Source organism: Netta rufina (assembly GCF_964035555.1).
Source record: "Netta rufina genome assembly, chromosome: 1".
Lineage (NCBI taxonomy): Eukaryota > Metazoa > Chordata > Aves > Anseriformes > Anatidae > Netta > Netta rufina.
In genome coordinates this window covers 13925375-13940813 of record NC_140123.1, presented here as the reverse complement: position 1 = coordinate 13940813, position 15439 = coordinate 13925375, and the positions used below count along the sequence as shown (strand labels likewise).

At 38.0% G+C, this 15439-nt stretch overlaps 1 protein-coding gene across 2 annotated transcripts in view; it reads right to left on the bottom strand.

Moving 5' to 3' along the window:
* CNTN5 (contactin 5) overlaps window positions 1–15439 on the bottom strand; it is a gene marked incomplete at both ends in the record, with an annotated part of 395341 nt that overhangs the window by 240803 nt on the left and 139099 nt on the right. For both annotated transcript variants that reach the window (XM_084285826.1, XM_084285827.1), the window contains one exon: window positions 14644–14819. In XM_084285826.1, coding sequence (XP_084141952.1) covers window positions 14644–14819 — 176 coding nt within the window. The remainder of the gene's footprint in view (window positions 1–14643; window positions 14820–15439) is intronic.

The following is a 15439-nucleotide window of genomic DNA, read 5'->3' as shown; positions in this document are numbered from 1 at the left end:
CGTATGTTTCACAGCCTCCCAGATGTTCTTTTTTTTGGTAATCAATCTCCTTCATTCATTGCAGGCTTTTCTTAAACAACACCTTCTCTGCAATATTTTTAACTCAGCTAGAATTCAACCCTTTCCTAGAAGTTTTTTTCTTCTGAGTTCCAAAAGAATCATCAAGAATGACTCCACTGCACTTACTCAGTGCCATTCCTGAATGAGGACATCTTAAATGTCCTCTCCACTTCTTTTTTCTTTCCTCCTAGCTTTGTGCTGCTTTCTTGTGTGCTATCATTAATACCTGTGCACATGAGTTTGTAAACAGAATACCTAACAGGAAAGTTTATTTCTCAGTAAGATCAGGATCCTGATCCACTTCCCAGGAAAACCACAATAAAGCTGCGTCAGGATAATGGAGGAGTCATGGTGAGAACAGGAATGCCATTGTAGCACTACAAAGACCATGCAAGGTATGTAAGTCAAACCACACCTTTAATTTGAAAGAATGCAGAGTACTGATCACCATAATTTACAGTGCCTGGAAGGCTGTTAAGTAGAGACATGATGCAATAATTGCCAAAAGTCAATCTGAGTTAGAATTTGCAAAGGAAATTTTAAAAATCACAGAATCACAGAATTTCTAGGTTGGAAGAGACCTCAAGGTCATCGAGTCCAACCTCCAACCTAACGCTAACAGCCCTCCACTAAACCATATCCCTAAGCTCTACATCTAAACGTCTTTTGAAGACTTCCAGGGATGGTGACTCCACCACTTCCCTGGGCAGCCTGTTCCAGTGCCTCACAACCCTTTCAGTGAAGAAATTCTTCCTAACATCTAACCTAAAACTCCCCTGGCTCAACTTAAGCCCATTCCCCCTCGTCCTGTCACCAGGCACGTGGGAGAACAGGCCAACCCCCACCTCGCTACAGCCTCCCTTGAGGTACCTAAAAAGAGCGATAAGGTCACCCCTGAGCCTCCTCTTCTCCAGGCTGAACAAGCCCAGCTCCCTCAGCCGCTCCTCGTAGGACTTGTTCTCCAGGCCCCTCACCAGCTTCGTCGCCCTTCTCTGCACCCGCTCAAGCACCTCGATGTCCTTCTTGTAGCGAGGGGCCCAAAACTGAACACAGTACTCGAGGTGCGGCCTCACCAGAGCTGAGTACAGGGGGACGATCACCTCCCTCGCCCTGCTGGTCACGCTGTTAGTGAAAAAGTGTTATCTTGCCTTGGAATAGAATTCTGCTTTAGCCTTTTAAAATTTCTCCTATTTAATAATGCTACTCTTAATTATTGTAATCCATATTTAAATGTCAAGGCTAATGGTTCATTAGCATGATAAATTAGATTGTGAAATATAGGTAAGTAGGTTATAGACAGGTTAAACATGAACCTTCCAGTCCTGCAGAGAAATGCATGATGCTAAAATGGGAAGTCAGTAGATGTACTATGCATCTTTAAATGATTGCTGTAATTACATTTCAAACTGTGTCTCCCTACATGACTGATTTCTATTGGTTTCCACAGAACAGAAAATATAAAATGTATTGTTTAAAGTATTAAAGTGTTAGAGTGTTAAAGACTGAGAAAAACTTCAACCTAAGAATACTTTTTTTTTGGCATCAAAACTTATTTAGGTATACATGAACTTGTCAGGATTAATAAATCTCATTTCCATATGAATAATTTGGAATAATCATTTTTTTTTTTTTTGGTGTTTGATGTATAAGAGGATGGATAATGAGGTTGAAGTTACGCCTGTGCACAGTTCAAATGGAATAAGGTAATAAATGTTGCTCAATGGAGTACATCCAGAATTGATACCCTTTTCTGAAGCTGGTAACCTACTGCAATGAGAATCAAATTCACACTGTATTGATATATAATCCCTATCAGGGATCTGACCTCAACATTTCAAGCTGCCTTCACTCTGATACTACCCTGCAAAAGAACAAAAACTTCTGGGTTGTTGTTTTACAGCATCCTGGGTTTTAACTCTCTGCTTTGTTAAAATGTCCCTCTGAGGATGAAGTAATGTGTGATTTCACCACACAAAGTCAAATGGACAAAATGAAGAAAAGTTTGTAAGAATATGTGCAGCATAACCAGCTTCTGGAACACAGTGCTTGTTAGAATAGTCTTCCCATGTTCCCAAGTGTCATCCTACAGCAAGACTTAATGTCTCTCTAGGATATTTCAGACTAAATCTCTCTTAAAAAAATCTATTCCAACTATTATATAACTGAAATATCAAAACGAAGACTAAGAATTAAGGAAGTGTGGATAAGGCCTAGTCCAAAAATTATGAGTTGATTTGTTTAATGCTTATATAGCATAATTTGTTTTTGTAATTTTCTTCACAAAATAAAAATCATAAAATTACATTATTTCATACTACTGTGGCATGGCTGATTAATATATTAAAGTTTGAGTGTGTTTTCTTCAACATTCCAAAGTGTCTTGGTTCAAGATACTCCGACTTTACCTACGTTAGAAATGATAAATATCAAAAACTACACTCCTGTTCTGGAATTTTGTCATGGACACTCTAACAATGTTAGAACCACCCCCAGCATGCCTTGGTGGGACCGCAGCCTTCACCAAGACAATTCTTGTCACACATATTGGATGTTAACAGAAATGACTAGGGACCATTCCCAAAAGACATTTTGGAAGTACTCTGTGTCTTGAAAAACAGAAGAATTTAGAAGCATGGATTTGGACCTTTTCATATGACGGTCTCAGTGACAGGGAATATTTAAGCTACTAGCACAAACATGGATTGCATTTGGAACTAAAAAGATACTGATTTAAAGCAGCAGAGAGATTAAATTTTAAGATTAAATATTTCTTAAAAGCTAGCACCAAAGTTCAATGTTCAAAGTTCAATGATGAATTCAAAATGAAGCACCTTGCATCATTGAATTAATTACATATTCTGAATGGTTCCACAAATAACAAAAGAAGTGCCACTACAGCTAAAATTAAAATAACTTTTTTTTTTTCCCCAAAATTGAAATTAAACAATTGCTCTAATCAAACAAAAGTTCTAATTTGACTCAAAGTCTATTTTTTTTTTTTTTCACTATTTGCAGGTGAAGAAAATACATAATTTTCAAGTTAAAATTCTGTTTGATTCTCTTAACAAAATAAAGAGCAATCTAGCACAACTGCAAAGTAGATATGGCTTGACCATTTATTTGAGAAACAGAGACTCATGGATGTGATCAAAATCCTGCACTCACTGAAGACAGCACCTTAGTTTTGAGATCTCATTCTGTAAGAGAGATCTCATGACTTCCTTTTGAAATTGTCTCACAATTGTGCAACAAGTAAATAGTGAAAGAAACAGAAATCACAGTCTCCACATCCAAACTAGAAGTCAGATGCTTTCATTCCATAAGATGACACAACATTATTAGTCTTTGTTTAGCTGAAACTGTTTGTGGAATGTAACACAAATCCATATTAATTTCAGGTTCACTGAATGTTAGTCTTAAATTAATAAACTACTCAAAAAAAAAAAAAAAAAAAAAAAAAGGAAAGATGTCTATATACAATTAGAATTTTCTGTCATGTCCATCTGCTTGGGAGGTGTATCTTAAGAATGTATTTCCTAAAAACAGTAACTTGGAATTATGGAGAAAAATATCCAAATGTTTTATAGCGCAAACTGCAATGGTATTTGTAGGTATTCCCAACTGACATGGTAACATTTATCACGTTGCTACGATGGTGTCAGAGCAAAACAGTGCAAAACTTAGGCTGTATTACAGGATAATACATAATACTATAGGATAATACTAATAATAATACAGGATAATACTAGCATTTTTACAAATGATAGTATGAGCTGTATTTTAATGGTTTTTTACCACTTCATCTTGTTCTCATCTTTCCTTTATAGTATTTAATATTCTGCTTTGCATGGTTTAGAAAGAAGTGTTGATACTGTAATGTGATCAAGCATTACATTTTAGATTCTGGAATTAGCATAAGAAATCAAGGATTTTCTCACGTTTAGAAGGTTGTAGTCAAATCAACTGTTTACAAATTAATTTTTATTAGGAAATTATGTAGTAAACCCAACAAGATATCCAGGAAGCATGACATCAGGAAAGATTAATAACATGGGTTATTAAGCATATTTCTTAGGAGGTGAACATGCTAACAGGCTGCCATGATGGAATGTACGGTGCACAGGCTGTCTCTCCAGAAAGTTATTGATTTATATGTCTATATCATAGCTTCTTATTCTGTATTTCACTGGACAGCTGTGGTAGCTCATCAACTCAAAAGGGGACACAAATTTTATCTGATCAATATCCTTCTCTGTAGATTAAAAGAGAAAATAGATTTAATTAAAAAAAAAAAAAAAAAAAAAGCCAGTGACAATCAGATAAATAAAACTGCAGTGAGGATTTCCATAAACAACTGATAAGTTATTTCCCTCTAACCCTTCTCAATTTTTTAAACCCAGGTTATAAATATCACTGCGACGGTAGACTTGTGAAAAGTTGTATAATCTACAGATGGAGAAAAGCGATTTTGTTTCATGACTTAATGAAATATAGAGATTGTATGTGTGGCAAAGTCAAGCAAAATATACTTCCTCTGTTATAACCAAAGTTGCCACACACTGTTCCAAAGAGAAGCTGTACAACCCGGAAAAAATGAAAAACAAACAAACAAACAAAAAAACAAACAACAACAACAACAACAACAACAACAAAACCATGCAGTTGTGCAGTAAGGCAGGTAGATTTAGTCAATTTGGATGCTGTATTTTTTTCAGCTTCTCATGAGGTTCAAGGAGACACATTTCCCTTTTAGCTCATGTATAGAAGCCTAAGGTAACTATTGTTGATAAATACTAAAGTTTAATTTTTAATTCCTCCCTTTAGGTTATACAAATTTCTAACAACAGAAGTCAGAGAAGATAGAGATCAAACGAAAATCATCTACCAATAGACATGTGCTTAGTGAAAAAGTAACTTCATAAAACTTTTACACTGTTATTGTTTCATATCCTCAAAACACTTTTGCTGTTATGCACTTTTCTGAAACTACTAGGTGTTCAACAAAGTTAGGTTTCTGCTTGCAGCAACTATAAGATTGTTTTCAGCTTGATAAGCTGTTGTTGCTTTATTACCTGGTTGATGTTCTTGCCTTCATATATACACATTTTTTCTTAATACAGAAAAAATGTATTCTTTCCCTTTTGGTTCCTTTGAATGCAGAATCTGTAAAGTTGTGTTTGGGACTTGAATAACTTTTCTATAGAGCTAGCTATACACAACACTACTAAATTCATTAATATAAGGATGAGCTGAAGGAATTCAGTAATTATTCCTCTAATTCTCTTACATGAAAGAATTAGAATCTTGTTAAGAAAACAATATACTTTGTAATATGAGCTCTTTCTTCAGACTGTAAAATATAAATGGCATTTGAAACTACAGCATATTGACTACTTCTTGTTTTTTAACAACCTGCTATGAGCAAACTTCAGAAATGTGACTTTAAACACATCGTTTGGGGATAATGAGTTCTGATTTACTTGCTATTTTTTGGTTTTGGTTTTGTTATTGTTCTTATTTCTTCCCAGTTTTTCTGCATAAAATTTTATAGAAGGCAAATGAAATTTTTGGCAAAATATTGCTTTTATTGAAAAATATAATTCTCCATTGCTTCTGTTACACCTTTTTTTTTTTTTCTTTTGGTCTTTTTTTTTTTGATTACTTTATTAAAAAATCACAGAGCATAACTTTGGGTATATGAGATTGTAGGAAAATCAAACAGACAAAAGAAACGAGAGAAAAAAGAAAAAGGAAAACTTTTTGCTTTGTTTAGATCTTCATAAATATTTCCTATGATAGTATAAAATTCTGAAAAGATCTTGAGCTGCACATAGATGGTCCTTCCAATTTGCTCCATCAAAATAACCAGTGACACTGGAGGCCATATCAAATGTTATACCTATAAGCATATATAAAATAATGTTCATCTTCTCTCTCTTTCTCTTTCAAATCCAAAGACATAGTATTTCAAATGCCTATTTAATTATGCACACATAATAACATAGTACATAAACATTTATGCATCATCAGTGCTGAACTACATCATAACAACCGTAGCAACTGGGCTTTTGGTCATGCAGCTATGAAAAAAACAAACAAGAGCCAATGCAATATACATGGTCTTTTTCAAATTTTGTGATATTTTGCATATGCACATTACAGCACATGCTTTTTCCTATAAGACAGTGTCAAAGGCCTTGCTTAATGGTTCATAATGCTTTCTATTTCTATTTCTGCATGTTATTTTTCTCTTTAATTAGAACAATCTCTTCAATCTGCAAAGATGTAAATATTTTCCACAGCAGTACAAACTATGCATTCAAGCAAGCCCATGAACTTTAGGGCCAATCCATGAATTTTAGGGCCTCTTCAGTGTTTTTGTAAACAATCTGTATGCAAGACTAGAATGCATACTACATGTTTAGATGATACTAAATTAGGAGGAGCTGTTGACTCCTGTGAGTGTGGAGAGGCCTTGGAGAGACATCTTGACAAATTAGGGGACTGGGCAATCACCCATCACACAAATTGTAACAAGAGCATGTGCTAGATTCTGCATGTGGGAAGGGGCAAACCCTGGCTATATGTACAGACTGGAGGACAAGAAGATGGAGAGAAGCTCCATGGAAAGGGATCTGGGGGTTCTGGCCAATGGCAGGTTGAAAGTGAATCAACAGTGTGTTCTGGCAGTCAAAAGCACCAACTATCCTGGGGTGTGTCAAGTACAGTACTGCTAGACAGTCAAGGGAAAAGATTGTCCTGCTCTGTTCTGTGCTGGTGCAGCCTCACCTTGAGTATTGTGTGCAGTTCCGGGCACCACAATTTAAGGACATAAAACTATCTATGAGAGTGTGCCCAAAGGAGAGCAACAAAGCTGGTGAAGGGTAAGACATATCAAGAGCACCTGAAGTTACTTAGTTTATTCAGCTTAGAGAAAAGAAGGTGGACTGGTGACCACATAGCAGTCTACAACTTTCTCATGAGGGAGAGGCACAGTTCTGTCTGTTGAGCAGTGGTAGGACCCAAGTGAAGCTGCATCAGGGGAGATGCAGATTGGATATTAGGAAAAGGTTCTTCACCAAGAGCATGGTCAAGCATTGGAACAGGCTCCCCTGGGAAGTGGTCACGGCATCAAGCTTGTGGGAGTTTGAGAAGTGTGAAGACAAGTGAAGACAATATTCTTAGACATATCATTTAATTGTTATGTAGTCTTGTAGTCTTGTGTGGAGCCAGGAGTCAATCTTTGTGGGTCCCTTCCAATTTAGGATATTCTATGATTCTAACTCAATTTTCAAAACTTTCCTGTAAAAATACTTCTAAGTTTCTGGAATACATGACTTTTGGTGAAGAAAGGAAAACTGAAAGCCATTATGCACATCTCTGTTATAATCACAACTGCCTTGGGTTTATTACCCACCAAGACATTAGAGCCCGGTAAGATTGCAGGGTATCAAATACTTTAATTAATTGAAGGTTAGGACCTTTTCTTAAAAAATCATTTTCAAAGCTTTATCTTCTGTCTTACTGAAAATAACTGGAGACATGTAAATCTGCTGTTAATGAACAATACAAAAAAACATACTTCAACTACAGTGAAATTTTATCTTACAGTATTTGATCACAAATATGACACTTTGAAAACTCTTACTTTCATTTCAGGTTAATGAATGCCAATCTTTGTTTAGTCCATGTCTGTTTTTATATAGTGCTTTAGAGCTCTGTGCTAATTACTGAACAAGGAATATTGTTGAATCTAAAGCCATTTTATTCTTTTTACTACATCATTCAAAATTGTTTTCAGGTAATTAATGAATTTAAATAAATTTAAATACAAGAGAAAGAGTTATTAATTAGATGTTGTATATTTTTTATGTTTAAAATATCTTGATATGTAAAATATCTTTTTTTTCCTTTTTTTTTTTTTTTTTTTTTTTTCAGAAAGATAGTGATGAGACTATGGAAGTTTTTCTAGATATGAATTAATAGGTCTCCAAACCATTATGCTTTAATTCCTAAAGCCATCCTTCATGCTATAAATTAAGGAGCTTTTCTTTAAGCATCTGAAAAGCATTTTTCATTTTCCTAAAAGAAATAGAGTACCAGCGCTTTGGGAACCAATGAAAACTTTATATTTCCCAAGATATCCAAATTAAAGTATTCTATTCTTCCCTTAAGAAAATTTAGCAGAAGATTCTTGTTGAATTTAAGACAGTGTCTTAGAAATACATTTTAAAGCTGTAACCACAATGAAAATCTTTATTTTAAATCTCCTTTGGATCTGACTTCCTATAACATATTTGTGTGACCTAAGCTTCTGATAGATAGCTATGATTTTACAGTACAGTGACAGTAGTTCACACTGTGAATTGCTGCATCATACAAATATTGTTTCAACAGCAACCCTTGAGTTATTTTATGCTATGTCTGCAAGTGATAAAAATACTTCACAATGAACCTTGCAATGAGTGGAGAACTTCTACATATTAATGCTTACCTCAGTCTGATAAGCATTGATTATAATTTATTAAGCATATCGGAATAGTTCACAGCATTCAAAAACAAACAAACAAAAAGGGTTGGGCAAGATTTTACAACTAAATAAATATCTTGCTGTGTAAAAGGACAAAGAACTACATATAGTCCCCAAGAGATTTGACTGTGGCATTTGAACTGGGAGAAATTACCATTGTTATTTTGCATGTGCTATATTACTTCAGTTTGTATGCAGAATGACTTTATGCAAAAGGACAGAAATTCAGTATTGGGGGAGTATGGCAATAGGTTTTGAAACTTATGAGGAAGAAAAATCAAGAAATGAAAGGCTTTGGGGGTTATAAAAAAAGGAGTTTAAAAGGAGTTTATAACAATTTTTTAAATATCAGATTCAGTAAGTAGATGACAATCATCTTAACGTTCACCAATATATGCTGAAGTTACCAAAATTGTAATCCCTTTAAGTGAAACAGCAATGTAAGGACAGGAATTTGAGGAACTATTGCATCAAAAGTGGAAGTGAGAATGTCATAGTAAGCAAGATTTAACTTCTACAAATATGCATTAAGCTTGAAATTGCTCTAATGAAAGGCCTGCTAACAAACTTCTGAAATAAACTCAACCAGTTAGATTGTCCAGCCACTTATGACTCTCTTGTTTACAGTTCTCTGTGTTCTGTGCTTCTCTGTCACAAGCTCTGAAGCACTGACCTCAGCTCTTCCAGCTAGTATTCCTCCATTAATATTACACGGGAAATCTTCACCACGATTCCCAAGTAATACTCCAACAAAGAGATAAGCGTAGTGGGTTTATGTGGCAAGGTTTTGGTAGCAGGGGTGGTTTCCGTGAGAAGGATCTAGAAGCTGCCCCATGTTTGGTAAGGGCCCCACTGCTGACCAGAGCTAAGCCAGTAAGTGATGTTGTTTTGTGCCTCTGTGAGAGCATATTTAAGACAGGGAAAAAAACGCTGCGCCACACAGCAGCTGGGAGAGTGAAAGGAGTGAGGAACAGCCTTGCAGGTGCCAAGGTCAGTGAAGAAAGAGGGGGAGAGGTGCTCCAGGCACTGAAGTCCCCTGTGGCCTGTGGTGAGGACCATGGTGAAGCAGGATGTCCCCCTACAGCCCATGGAGTACCACGGTGGAGCAGGGTTCCACGCTGCAGCCCGTGGAGGAGACCACGGTGGAGCAGGTGGCCCTGCACCGACGGAGGCTGCCGCCTGTGGAAAACCCCTGCCGGAACAGATTCCTGGCTGGACCTGTAGCCCGTGGAGAGGAGCCCACGCGGGAGCAGGTGACCTGGCAGGAGCTGCTGCCTGTGGGGGATCCAGATTGGAGCAGTTTTCTCCTGAAGGATGGACCCCGTGGTACAGACCCATATCTGGAGCAGTTCTGGAAGAGCTGCTGCCTGTGGGAAGCCAATGCTGGATCAGTTCATCAAGGGCTGTATCCTGTGGGTGGGACCCCACAGCACAGGGGATGAGAGTGACCGAGAAGGAGCGGCAGAGAAGAAGTGCTATAGACTGACCATAACCCCCATTCCCCCGTTCCCCTGCACCACTTGGGGGGAGGAGGTGGAAGAGGGTGGATGGGGGGGGGGAGGTGCTTTTGGTTTCTTTCCTTTGTTTCTCACTTCTCTAGCTTGTTAGTAATAAGTAATAAATCTTACTATCTCCCTATGCTGGGTCTGTTTTGCCCATTACAATAATTACTGTGTGATCTGCTTGTCCTTATCTCAACTTTTGAGCCCTTTTCGTTGTATTTTCTCCCCGTTCCTCTTTGAGGAGGGGGAGAGGGAGAGTGGCTGTGGTGGAGCTCGGCTGCCCACTCAAGCAGATCCATGACAATAATACATTCAAGATATTGCCCTATAACAACTTTGATATCTACAAAGGCAGGTGTGCAGGTGAATACTAATGAAAAATACATATATATAACAATAATCCTCCCTTCCCAAAACTCAACTGTTTCTCTCCTAATATGTTTTTTACAACTTTATTTACATTTGTTATATTGAAGAGTAATATGAAATAATATAATTAGAAATACAAGGGGTTCTAAATGAACATACTGTGGATGTAGCTACTGAAATTCCATAGGCCTGTTTGAACTCCAAATCTCATTTTCCTGTTCATTTTTTTTTTCAGCTGGAGGTCAAACAGCCATGCTCCTTGACTTCAGTGCTCCTGAAATGGGAACAGAGACCTGAGGTTCAGAGCCCTGGGACAATATAATTTTACCAGTTGCCAGGTTCTCTAAACAACTGATTTGTTCTACAATGGTTACCTTGTCTAAAAGACAAAATACGGCAGAATTTTCTTAGAGTAAAGTTTAAGAATGAGCTCCAATAACATCCAAGGATAGGAATGGTGCTCCAGCCCTTTGATCATCTTCCTCACCCTCCTCTGGACTTGTTTTAATATGTCCACGTCCTTCTTGTGCTGGGGGCCCCAGAGCTGAACACAATACTCCAGGTATAAGATTACACTAGGATAAGAATACTATTACATTCTTTAAACACACTGCCCTGAGTGTGGAAAATTCAATAAACCTCAGCAATTCTCCCAGCTCAGAAATAGGATGATAGTCCCATGGTCTTGATAATTAAAACCTTAGGATCATAGAATCATAGAATAATTTAGGTTGGAAAAGACCTTTAAGATCATCTAGCTCAACCTTTATCCTAGCACAGCCAAGTTTACCATTAACCATGTCACTAAGCGCTACATCTAGATGTTTTTGAAGATCTCCAGGGATTGTAACTAACCACTTCCCTGGGCAGCCTATTCCAATGATTAACCACCCTCTCCATGAAGAAATTTTTCCTAATATCCAACCTAAAGCTCCCCTGGCACAACTTAGGACCATTCTCCCTCATCTTATCACTTGGCACATGGAAAAAGAGACCAATCCCTGCCCCACTATATCCTCCTTTAAGGTAATTATAGAGTGCGATAAGGTCTCCCCTGAGCCTCCTTTTTTACAGGCTAAACAACTTCAGCTCCCTCAGCCAATCCTCATAAGACTTGTTCTGTAGACCCTTCACCAGCTTCATTGCCATTCTTTGGACACGTTCCAACACCTCGATATCCTTCTTGGAGGGGCCCAAGACTGAACACAGTACTCGAGATGCAGCTTCACCAGAGACAAGTACAGAGGGACAATCATTTCCCTAGTCCTGCTGGCCACACTATTTGTGATACAAGCCAGGATGTTGTAGGCCTTCTTGGCCACCTGAGCACACTGCTGGCTCATATTCAGCTGGCTATCGACCAGTACACCCAGGTCCTTTCCCACTGGACAGCTTTCCAACCACTCTTTCCCCAGCCTGTAGCATTGTATGGGGTGGTTGTGTTCCAAGTGCAGGACTTAGCCTTGTCGAACCTCATAGTGTTGGCCTTGGCCCATCAGTCCAGCCTATCCAGATCCCTCTGCAGAGCCCTCCTACCCTCAAGCAGATAAACAATTGTGCCTAACTTAGTGTCACCTGTGAACTTACTGAGAGTGCACTTGATCTTATCTTCCAGATCATTGGTAAAGATACCAAAGAGAACTGGCCCCAGTACTGAGCCCTGGAGGACACAACTAGTAACTGGCCTCCAACTGGATTTAACTCCTTTCACTGTGACTCTTCAGGTCTGGCCACCCAGTCAGCTTTTAACCCAACAACGTATACAACCATCCAAGCCATAAGCAGCCAGTTTCTCCAGGAGAATGCTATGGGAAATGGTGTCAAAAGCCTTACTGAAGTCTAGCTGGACCACATCCACAGCCTTTCCCTCATCCACTGAATGCATCACCTTGTTGTAGAAGGAGATCAGGTTTATCAAGCAGGACTTGCCTTTGATAAACCTATGCTGATCACCTGGTTGTCCTGTAAGTGCTGCATGATGGCACTCAAGGTAATCTGCTCCATGAGCTTTCCCAGCACTGAGATCAGACTTACAGGCCTGTAGTTTCTCATATCCTCCTTCTGGCACTTCTTGTAGATGAGCATCACATTTGCTAGCTGACATTCAACTAGGACCTCCCCTGATAGCCAGGACTGCTGACAAATGATGGAAAGAAGCTTGGTGAGCACTTCCTCCAGCTCCCTCAATACCCTTGGGTGGATCCCACCTGGCCCCATAGACTTAAATATGTCTAAGTTGTTTAGCAGGTTGCTAGCCATTTCTTTGTGGATTATGAAGGCTTCATTCTGCACCCTGTCCTGAGGTGGGACTGAGTACAGGGAGAAAAACTGTTTTTACTGCTACAGACTGAGGCAAAGAAGGCATTAAGTGCCTCAGCCTTTTCTGTATTTCTTGTCACTATATTTCCCCCCACATCCTATAAAGGATGGAGATTCCCCTTAGTCCTCCTTTTCTTGTTTGTGTTTAAAAAAACACACATATATATATACATATATACATATATATATAAAAATTAAATTGTCTTTAAAAGTGATAGCCAGATTGAGCTCAAATTGGGTTTTGGCCATTCTAATTTTGTCCCTGCACAGTCTCATGACATCTTTGTAGTCCTTCTGAGTGACATACCCCTTCTTCCAAAGGTCATAAACCCTCTTTTTCTTCCTGAACTGTAACCACAGCTCTGTATGCAGCCAGGCCAGTCTTCTTCCATGCTGTCTCATTTTTTGGCATGTAGGGACAGCCTGCTCCCATGCCTTTAGCCTTTAGGATTTCTTTCTTGAAGAGTGTTCAGCCTTTGCTCTTCAGGACTGCCTCCCAGGAGACTCTGCCAACCAGACTTCTTAACAGGCCAAAGACAATCTTCTTGAAGTCCAGGATGGTAGTTCTGCTATATCCCTTCCACCCACCCCTACCCCCCCTTACTTTTTCAAGAATCAAAAACTCTGTTAATTCATGATCACTATGCTCAAGAAAGACTCCAACCTCCATACCACTCAGAAGTCCTTCTCTGCTAACAAGCAAAAGATTCATCAGAGTACCATCCCTAGTCATCTCACTCACCAGCTGTATCTAATGCTTGATAGCATCTGCAGCAGATAAGACTAAAAACAGAAGGTAAGACTAAATACAATAGATGTGAGAGGTCTGGATTTCACAAGGGGGTGTGGAGTAAGAAAAGATCTCTAACCCCACACTAACTCTGCTGAGTTCACCACGTCACAAGGGTTAACAGATGCAGACAGGCAACTTGTTCTTGACACTACTGTTTTCCAGTTGCATAAAGTTCTGGCTCACTACCTCATGTTTCATGGTAATGTCCTAGTTTCAGCAGGATCTGAGAAATAAGGATGGAGTTCTTTTTGCATCTGTGCCTCTTAAGGAAGTTTCACAGATAAAGCAGTAAAAAATGTATGCCGTCCTGTAAAGTGCTGAAGGAAAGCCAGGGCTGGATGTAGGATATCTGAAATCCTGGGCATGTTTCTTCTGTTAGTATATTTGAAAACATGAATTCTATGGATGGAGTATATGCATTACTCAGGATCATGAATTGTTAATAGCTCCTGGAAAGCATACTGCAATGAATTATTCCAGAAACTGTGATATTTTCAGTTTCTGTGCTGCTCATTAACAGATACAAAAAAAAATAAAAATAAAATAAATAAATCAGTTTGATAATGTTTAAATGTATGTATAAACATGGACATAGGACATATATATACATTTAAAATTTTGCTTAAACATGCATATAGTTATAGATGCAAACTATCATTTGTACATAGATGTAGTTAATGCAACTCTATGCCTAAGTTTGTAGTTCTTTCTCACTTACTCGGGTAGTATGGTAAAATGATATATGTTTCAATAAATTAGCAGAGTGAAATATATCATTGGGAAGTACTCAAATATGTCACTAAAGGACAGAATTTTTGATCAAGTAATAAAGTTATTTTCTCTATAATTTGTTTCTATCTATTTTCAAAGTCAAAAATCACCAAAAACAAACAAACAAACAAACAAAAAAACACTTTCCTACTGAACATTTTACTTCCATTTCTAAAATTCTAACCCAGCAACATCAGTGGACAGTGCAACTTTTATGTAATATATTGAAATTACAATTTAGAACCTTATCAAACAATGTAAAGATCAGATTTATCCATGTTAAAAAAATTGTTACTCACACGCAAACTGAAGAACAGCCTCTCTGCTTAATATACTACCAAACATGTTGGTGGTTAAACACTGATACTGTCCAGAATCCTTCATTTCACTGGGGTTGCTGATGATCAAACTTCCTTCTATTAAACTGTAGCGATAATCACTTTCAATGTCGATTTCAGTTCCATTTCTAAGCCATCTTAGGAAAAAAAAAAAAAAACAACAACAACAAAAAAAAACTACTTGAGCATTTTATGGCCAAAGGAAGGCATCAAGATTAGTATACAGAACCTGATAGCACCAGCTAAGGATGAAAGCTATTCAAAGATAGCCTGTGTGGTAACTCAAGACTATGAGTTTTACCATGATTATAATAAGTGAGGTTTCAATTAATATTTTATTATTAAAGCCTTAGGCCCAGATGACCTTAGATCTGTGTCTGCACTGTGTGAGAGCTGGAACTTTTTTTTTTTTTTTCAATTCTTTCACCATTTGTCCTTAGCCCAAGAAATGCAGAAATCTGATTTAACTACAGAAAGAAGAAGAACATAACCTGTGAAGAGCAGGGAGGTGGATTTATGTACACAGATTGCTGTGAAGTAAAAGATATTGGTAATATTGGCAATGGACAAAGGCAAAATAATGTTAGCTGGGCCAAGATATTTGAAATTCAGAGAAGACTGGATCTGGGGAAATTGTAATTAGTTAATTTCAAGGATAATGACTGGCAGCTGCCACATAAATGGAAGCTATGATCAGAGGAGTTAGGAAAAGAAATACTAAATTTGGGAGGTGTCTGGGAGTGAAATGAAAAGTAGA